This window comes from Camelus dromedarius, chromosome 24 (assembly GCF_036321535.1).
Source record: "Camelus dromedarius isolate mCamDro1 chromosome 24, mCamDro1.pat, whole genome shotgun sequence".
In the NCBI taxonomy this organism is placed as follows: Eukaryota; Metazoa; Chordata; class Mammalia; order Artiodactyla; family Camelidae; genus Camelus; species Camelus dromedarius.
This window is the reverse complement of record NC_087459.1, coordinates 17978281-17987738: the sequence shown is the minus strand read 5'-3', so window position 1 is coordinate 17987738 and position 9458 is coordinate 17978281. Positions and strand designations below refer to the sequence as shown.

At 43.8% G+C, this 9458-nt stretch overlaps 1 protein-coding gene across 1 annotated transcript in view; it reads left to right on the top strand.

The window, feature by feature from the left end:
• Positions 1–7125: 7125 nt before the first annotated feature.
• Positions 7126–9458, top strand: part of COG7 (component of oligomeric golgi complex 7) — a 59199-nt gene continuing 56866 nt past the window's right edge. Inside the window, exon 1 of the mRNA XM_010986918.3 lies at positions 7126–7486. Coding sequence (XP_010985220.1) covers positions 7318–7486 — 169 coding nt within the window. The 5' untranslated portion in view covers positions 7126–7317. The remainder of the gene's footprint in view (positions 7487–9458) is intronic.

The following is a 9458-nucleotide window of genomic DNA, read 5'->3' as shown; positions in this document are numbered from 1 at the left end:
GACTTACCCATAAGTATTTGGAATTTACCTCAGGAAGTAAAGCAAGTTTTCAAAGTTTTGGTGAGGTTCAAATTAATACTGAGATCCAGGAAATGTCCGGGATAGAAAGATAAAAAACGAAGAGTAGTTGGAATCTACACTCCTACTGAATCTAGTCAAAAGCAGAAATCCTTATCAGTATACTTAAAACTAGTTGAACACACTTACTGTGAAACAGTTAAATTTTGTAAACAAGGCTGGGCAGTTCTAAAATTTGTAACCCTTTCACCAAAATCTGAAGCAGATAACTTTCAGCCTATTTTTTAAACATTTAAATTTATCCATCTTTATATGTTATGCCATTCATTGACATTTCTCCTGTTTTTTCCTCTTCATCCTAGTTTTAAGAAATTTACAGTAATCCCCCTTTTTGGCCGGAACTGCCATCTTCCAGGTAGGGCCTTCGTGTGGCTCCTGGCGCCCCTCATCCCACACACTAATTCGCCAAAATGACCAACACGGAGGGAAAGAGGAGAGGCACTCGCTGTATGTTCTCTGGCCTTTTAGAAAACTTGGAGTTGTTCCTTTGGCCATGTATATGCGAGTGCATAAGAAAGGGGATAGTGTGACATTAAGGGAACAGGTACTGTTCAAAAAGGAATGCCCCAGAAATGGCACCACAGCAAAACTGGAAGAGTCTGAACTGTGCAGAGCCTTTTCTGGGGAAGCAGTCGCATTAATAGCTCAAATGGACCATGTGATCATCTTAGTAGATATAGAAAAGGCACTTTTCTCTCCTTGTTAATTCCTAATAAAAGTCAGCATCATGCTTAACAAGGAAACGCTGCACAGCGGCCCAAACACAGAGGGTTTTTTTTTCCCCCCCCTCATTTAAAAGGCCAGAGATAAGCGGAGGGTATAGCTCAGGGGTAGAGTGCCTGTTTAGCATGCATGAGGTCCCAGGTTCAATCCCCAGTACCTTCGTTAAAAATAAATAAGTAGGCCTAATTACCCCCCAAAATTTAAAAAATAAAAACAAAGCTAAATAGCTTTGATTAAAAAAAAAAGCCAGAAATAGTCCAGAACCATCTGTGGTGTCAACTGAAAAAAAATGTACAGCTTTAAAGTGGAGAATTATGTTTTATTTGGTGGGTTTACTAAGACGATAGCCCTTAGATAGCTCTGAGGGACTGTTCCAAAAAGGTCAGGGAGGGACCAGGATAGAAGTTTTTGCTGGAAAAAAACAAAAACCCATGTATTTTGAATATCAGAAAATTACTACTGATCACAAAAACAGACATCCCAAGTTAATGATTTTAGTGCTTTGTATGGGATGATGCAAGAATGTGGGCCTATTGAAATCGTTCCTTTAATACTTTGATACACATCTTAACCATCTAGTGCCAAGTGTCCTGTTTTTTTCCATCCTGAATTCCCTCAGGCTACACCCTGAGAGGGTGCAGTCACTGGTGGCTTGATGGCCCTAACATCCTTTGTTTATGGAAGTGGCAGTCAGCATTCTTTGTCCACAGTGGTGTATCCATCACAGAGGCATTAGGGACCAAAGCTCCAACCCAGGGATGTGCTCGTCAACAAGTCACAAGATGATGGCTTTAGCTGCTGACATTCTGGGCCACAGGAAGGGAGTCCAGGAGGAAGGAATAAAGGAGAACGTTAAGATTTCCTGAAAGTTACACGTGATATTTGCATTCACGTCGTACTGGCTTTTTAGTAACATGGCCACACCTGGTACAAAGAAGGCTAAGAAACTATATTTGCATACAGTGCCACACACTTGGCTACCAAGGAAGAAGGGGAGATTGGACATTGAAGTAATTTGTGTACGTAAGACACTGTGGCAGTCTATCCGGGGAAGGAAAAAACAGTGCTTTTATATTTATCGTATGACCCCAGTTTAAAACCAAACAACCCAGATATTTGTATTCGTGTATTACAGTGGTAATCTTTGGGTCACAGAATTACAGGTGAGTTTTCTTTAAATTTTATCTGAGTTTTCTAACATTTCTAAGCTGAAAAATTAATGCTCAATGTTAGTTTTTCAAAATTAAAATACAAAAGGTGGAAATTCTTCCCTCCAACCCCTTTACCCTTCTAGGAGACCATATTACTAATTCCTCATCCGTCCTTCGAGATAATTTAGGAATGTTCAAACAAACTGTTTTGTACTTTGCTTTTCTTAAATGTAACAACATAGATGGCTTGGAGATAATGCCACTATGAGTATGAACTGCTTACTAGAGAAAAAAGGACAGCCCCCGCCCTCCTGTCTTCTAATAACAGATGGTATCAGTCGGTCCTTTATATGTTGAATGTGCTTTGTATTAAAACTGGCCCATGGACTTCCTGACAGTTTCCATGTATCCCCAGCCACTCCCTTCCTGTGGGCCCCAGCCAGCTTGAGTCTGCCCTGCCACCTCTCCCTCCTGCCTTGTTCCTGGCAGCCCTGCACGCACAGCGACACCAGTATGGGTTTGGGAGTCAGATTCAGTTTCTAGTTATTTTGCCACCTCATGCAAGTCACTTAACAACTCTGGGCCTTGGTTTTTTTTATATTTTTAACTGGTAAAAATGTTAAAAATCTACTTCTTAGGTTTTGGTGATGATTTAATGAGGTCAACAAAATACCAGACCCCATAGGTATGGTGCTATTATTTCTCCTCGAATCACCGCCTCTGAGAGTTCTTTTTCACGTTACCACCTAAGTTGTGGTGACTTCCACTTCATCACTTTGTTCATTTCAGAACCTCTCCTGCTCTCATGGAAACGAATGAAATTTTGCTAAGGACACTAATATTTGCAGAGACAGCAACAAAAGGTTGCTTTAATAAAATCTGCCCATCCCCTCTATATTCATTAAGATTAGGATCAGCTGCAAGAAATGGGGAAAACGTGGGGGGAGAGTATAGCTCAAGTGGTAGAGCACATGCTTAGCATGCATAAGGGCCTGGGTTCAATCCCCAGCACCTCCTCCAAGAATAAATAAATAAACTGAATTACCTCTCCCTACCCACCCCCCAAAAAAAGAACTAAAGAAAAAAAAGAAACAAGAAAAACCCGAAGTAACAGTGGCTTAAAAGATATTTAGGTGTCTTAGTTTCCTGGGACTCCTGAACAAAGTTGGGTGACTTAAAGCAATGGAAGTTTATCGGCTAGAAGCCTGCAGTCAGGGCCACGCTCGCTCTGAAGCCTGCAGGAGAATCCTAGTGTCGTGCGGCAGTCTTCAGCATTCTTTGGCTTGCAGCTGCGTAACTCCAGTCTCCGCCTTCGTTGTCATGTGGTGTTCTGTGTGTGTCTTCCATGACCATCTTCTTATAAGGACCCTGATCATACTGGATTAAGGGCTCACCCTATGTCAGTATGATCTCATCCTAACTAGTTGCATCTGCAGTGATGTTATTACCAGATAAGGTCTAGGAGGTGGACGGAATGGAGACACACAATTCAAAGCATAACACTCTTGAATTCAGAACCCCAGAGGTGGTGAAACTAGGACTGGTGTGCAGTCCTCGGTACGAGGCACCTGCATGCCTTCAATCTTGTTGCTCTGCCATGAGTGACTTCCTGCCTAAGAAGATGGTTCAGATGACAGTCTTAATTCCAGTCATCATATCCACATTCCATCAGCAGGAAAGGAGGAGAGTTGTAGGATATAGACCATTTTTTAAAGAACACCTTGGAGTCCCCCACATTTAAGTTCTCACATCCCAGTGAGTCACCCAGAACAGTCACATGAACAGACTTAATTGTACAGAATACTGGGAAATGTCTTTATTTTGAGAGGCTGTGGATCTGCAGGGGAAGACAAATCAGAAACTAATTGGCAGTGTCTGCCACACACTCCTGATGCTTTTTCATCCCATGATTTTCTGATACTCTTCTGATTTTTCCCCCGGTTCTTTTTTCCCCCCTCGAAACTTCCAAATATTGGTATTTTGTCAAACGCTTTATCCTTAATCTTCATCCCTACTCTACCAAATCTCCCCGAAGTACAGATCTGACCCTACTATTTCTCTAGTCACAACTTTTTGATCATTTCTACCTACCTTTTTGGATTAAGTAAAACCAATTTCCCGAGCATTCCAAATTTTCCACAGTATAGCCTTATCCAGTCTTGGCCTCATCAGAACCTGTTTCCTTTTTTTTTTTAACCCGCCTTAACTCTAAAGGCTGTGAGGGTTAACGTGGAAGTGTAAGCGAAAGCAAGTTTTAATCTGTAAAAGTCTGTAAACATATAAGGAATCTATGGGTGAATGGGTCCTATGCTCTAGCCAATTCGGATTCTTCCCTGACCTGTGAATTTGTCCAGTAGAAATGGAGAGGGCTTCCACACATCTTGGCTCTGCCGAGAAAGACCCTGTCTCTTCTAGCAAACATGCTTTGTTCCAGTGATCCAGACAATGCAGCTGCAACTTGATTCTGGTCACTGGGCATTTCCCTGTTATTTTTCAGCTGTTTCCTTCTGCTGAGCTCCTGTGCTCTGCTCACAGGACAAACACACATACTAGACAACAATATTATACGTCTGGCAGTGGCTGTTTGTGCCGTGCTGTGATATGCTGGGACACCTCCCTAAACATGGGGTAGCAGGGGAATGTATTAACCAAATTTAAGAACCCGAGAGGCAGTGAGACTAGGGCTGGTGTGACAGTCCCAGATCTTTCAATGTCCTCTCCTTCCACTTCCAGCAGCCATGTCCATAAGAGAGTTACTCATGGGCAGGTGTGGTAGGAAGCAAATCTATCCCATGTGAAGCCAGTCTGGGTGACTTGGACACCCGTTACGCCCATTTAGGGTCACAGTTGGCATATCGCAAAAAAAAAGTGGTCTCAGAGGCAGGACTTTTGGCTATGGCCCAGTAAGGAAAGGTACAAGATAAATATACAAAAATAAAGCATGTATCACAAGAAACAATACGAAAATCAAATTAAGAAAATTCCATTCACAATAACATTAAAATGAATACAATACATTGGAATAAATTTGACAAGTGTAAAACATTTGTAATGTACAACTACATGATATTGCTGACAAAAGTTAAAGAAGATCTAAATTGGAGGTTCTCAACCAGGGCTGAGTGTTCCCACTATGGGACAGTTGGCAGTGTGGAAACATTTTTGGTTGTCACAGTTTGGGGGGAATGCTACTGGCATCTAATGAGTGGAGGTTGGAGCTAAACATTTGTACAATGCATAGGACAGCCCCCACAGCAAAAAAATTACCTGGCTCCAAATGTCAATAGCACCAAGGTTGAAAATCCTGCTCTAAATAAATGGAGAGGCATTTCATGTTCATGGATTGGAAGACTCAATATTGTCATGATGCCGATTCTCAAATTGATCTATGAATTTAATATAATCCCTATTCCAGCAGCTTTTGGGGTAAAAATTGATAAGCTGATTGTAAGATGGATATGGAAATGGAAAGGGTCTGGTGTAGCAAACCAATTTTTTAAAAACAAAATGGGAGAACTTACACTACCAGATTCCAAAACTACTATAAACTACAGAATCAAGACAGTTTGGTATTGGTAGAAGAATAGGTGTATAGATGATGGAACAGAATCAAGAATCCAGAAACCCTGAAACATTGGAGTTTGGAGCAGAGAAAGGTTTATTGCAAGGGCCGTATAAGACTTAAAACACCTGAACTCTCCAACTCTCCAGGGAAGAATTTTTTATAGGCAAAATCTGGGGAGAGGTCCAGATGTGGGGTGTGTGACCCTCCTCTTGAGTGGTGAGGTGGTGAGGTAGTAGGGTGGTGTTCCAGAAATCTTAATCATGAGCCTTCTGGTTCTAACCAGTCTGTGGTCCATGTGCTAAAGTTACCCTCCTCCACCTGGGTGGGGGCCTTAGTTGCTGTAGAACTCAGAGATTTGTATCAGATTGTTACGTATATCCTTGGGGAGGAACGGGGACCTTGTACCTATTTCTTGACTGCCCTGCGCTTTCATTTCTTGGCTACCTTTCCTTTGTTTCTGCATCCCCTCACTCCTCTAATCAGTAACTGTTTGAATCTGCGTTTTAAAACTGGGAAAGTCTAAGAGATTGAAACCTTTTTCCTACAAATGAGAAGTGGACATGGAAAGGCTTTTGCACTTGGGAGGGTACCACTGGGTCCTGCTCTGTTTCACTAGGGCAGGGGGTGGGAGCAGAGATTAAGTGTAAATGGGCAGGAAGGAAATTTTTGGCTGATGGAAATGTTCATATGGAGATAGCACAACTTTCTAAATTTACTAAAAATCACTGAATTGTGTATTTACAGTGAGTAAATTTTATGTCCTGTAAATTATTAACCAATAAAGCTGTCTTTAAAAAGCTCAGCTCAACACGGAGAGGAAGGGCATATTGTAGAGGCTCCTAAGGCTTTTGAGCATGCCATGGAACGTGATCAGTTTGCTCTTAAGAAGGCGAGTGTACCAGTTTTTCTAACTTGTGGATTTAGCTTCTTAGATACATAGAGTCTTCAAGAATTACTGTATGCACTGAATCAGAGTATGCCTGGGGTAAGAATGATAAATGGCAAAAAATATTCACAACTGTACACAAAGGATCTTTTTGTTTTTGAAAAATTTGGTTCCCATGACAAAGGAGGTCCTCCCAGGTAGTCTCTTTTCTGAAGTGGCAAATTATTTGTTTCAGGTTAGAGGAAACAATGAGTGCAGACTGGTGAGTTCCAGCGTGCTGTGTTTCAAGAAAAGACAGGAGGCTAGAGCGATGGGAGGAACCGGAAAAGTGGTGGACAGCGGCCAGATCACATTGATTCATCTGTCCCCTTTGGGAGAGCAGAAAAGTATCGTAAAGAGTTCAGGCTTTGCTTGAGTTCAAATCCGCACAGTGCCACTTTCCAGCTCTGTGACTTTGAACCAGTTGCTTAACTGCCTCAGCTCTTCCTCTTTAAGTTGAGAAGAATAACTAGGCATAGGACAGTGAGGACTAAGTGCGCTAATATACGTAAGGGCTTTAGGAGTAGGCACATATCTCAGGCTCAACAAGCACTTAAGTTAGCTGAAGAAGCGGGATGCTCGTACCTGCTAGCCGCTTTCAGACCGGAGTAGTTCCTGAAACGCGGCAGTCGCTATGGTAACGGCCACCTACTTCCGGAAGAAGTACGGCGCGCGGCGAGGGTCAATCCCAGCGGTACACCTCAGCGAGCTGGCTAGGGGGCCGCGGAGGGGCCGTTCGGCTGCACTGTAGATTCTCGCCCGGCGCCTCCCAGGCCGGCCCCCAGTGCTCTCGCAGGGCCGCCCGCTTCTGCAGCCTCGTGGCCGCCCGGAGCCAGCTCTTCAGGCCTGGACACCGAGGCTGCCGCGGTGCGGCCATGGACTTCTCCAAGTTCCTGGCCGAAGACTTCGACGTGAAAGAGTGGATCAACGCGGCCTTCAGGGCTGGCCCCAAGGAGGCGGCGGCCGTGAAGGCGGACGGCCACGCGGCCACCCTGGTCATGAAGCTGCAGCTGTTCATCCAAGAGGTGAACCACGCCGTGGAGGGTGAGCGGCGGGCAGAGCTCCCAGGCTGGCCCGGGGCCCCGGGGGTGCGCGCAGCGGGCAGTGAACGCCCGCGCCTCGCACGGACAGAGCGAGCCCTGGCCCTGTTCTCCTTCAGTCCCTATGCGGACATCCGGGAGAAGGTCTCAGCCCGCTGCTCATCTGTCTGGAACACTTGCTGACTAGGGGTCTTGGTTTTCCACCTCTGGCGGTGCTATCAAGCTTCCTTTTAAAACTTGAAAGGGTGAATGTAAAGAATGTTAAATAATAGTCAACTGATCCATACACTTGGCAAAAGCATATTAAAGGTATATAGAAATGACAGAAATCTGGGAAGCTTGTTTTAGTGGATCTTCATGTCAGCGAGGAAGTGGGTTGGCCTGACTGAAGACTAAGTATCGATACAACTAACGAGAATAGTTAATTATAATAAATAACACACACCAGCAACAATTTCTGTGACTCATGGACTGACTTGGTTTTAATTCACTGCATGTTCATTCAGTACCTACTGCAGCGCATCTCCCTGCTGGGCTCTGTGGGAAAGATGGCTCAGACGGCTCACACTGGGAACTTATGGTCCAGTGAACAGAAATTTGTAGATGTGTTCAGTGTTTAAGGAAAGGTGGGGCGGAGGGACGCTTTATTCCACTGTAGATTCTTTATTGTACTTTGCATCTTTTACTAATTTGTGAACGTCTACTCTGCATGTGTCAAGAAATGAGCATGGAGGGTGGAAAGTTTACCATTCTGGAGCTTGCTGCCTTGTGGGGAAGATATGTAAACAGTTAACTTACAACTTACAGAGTGGGGTGGCTTTACTGAGAAGAGAACCAGGAGCTGTGAGAGCTGGATGAAGGATGCAGTTACCTCTTGTCTGGGAGAATCACTGGATGAAGGCTTTTCCTGTGTTAGGTCTTGAAGGAAGACTTCACAAGGCAAAGATGGGAAGGGCATTAATAGTAATATGATAGCAGATATTTTAGTCCTTGGTATGTGTCAGGTACTATTTTAAGTGCTTTGTGTGTATTAACTAAGTAGTTATGTTATCAACCAGGGGTGATAATGCTGCAGCGCCACCCCCCCATTTTGAAGTTGATGGGAGTTTTTTAAGTTGTTGCAATGGTGGGGAATTTCACTATGATGGATATTAAGTGGAAGGACCCCTAGTGATGCTTAATGCTTGGGACAGTTCTGCACAGTGAAGAAGTGTCCTGGCCAAACTGTTAATAGTGCCCCCCACCCCACTTTTGTCATGATTATCTAATTTAAACATGACAATAATCCTTATTCTTCCCACTTTTTAGTTGTAGAAACTGCAGCAGAGGGAAGTAACTTGCCCAGCATTGCGTTGCTGGTAATGAATGGGGGCCTGGAGTTTGAACCCAGGCAATTGGTTCCAGAGCCCAGGCTCTTACCCATTATGCTTTACTGGCTCTCTAGTATTGAAAGGAGAGGGAACCACGCGCAGAGGCATATGGATATAAAAAGGCCTAGCCCGTCCAGAGAAAGGTGGGAAGTTCAAACAGAGCTTCATCAATAACATCAATAAATACGTTATAAGTATTATTATTGTAGGAGGATCACACTTTAATGGGGGAAACTTCTGCTGGAGATAAGGCAGAGAAGTCGATTAGGATCAAACTGTGTGAAAGGCCTTTTTGGCCATCCTGAGGGTTTGGATTTCATCCCATGGGCAGTAAGAAGCCTTTGGAGGATTAAAGCTTTATTTTTATGGAAGATGAGACAAGGGCCCAAGTCTGCAGTTACTGCGGGGATTTAAGCAGGAGTTGTTGAGGGCCCCTAATAGGAGGACTGATTTGTTCATTCATTCAGTCAGCAAATATTAATTGGGCGCAATTTATCTTCCAGGGTCTATAAATACGTTTTTGTACAAGATTCTTTTCTTAGGTTGGAGAGGTGCGCAGGGGCCAGGTCATGCAGGGATTTTAATGTCATGTTAAAGAATTTGGAT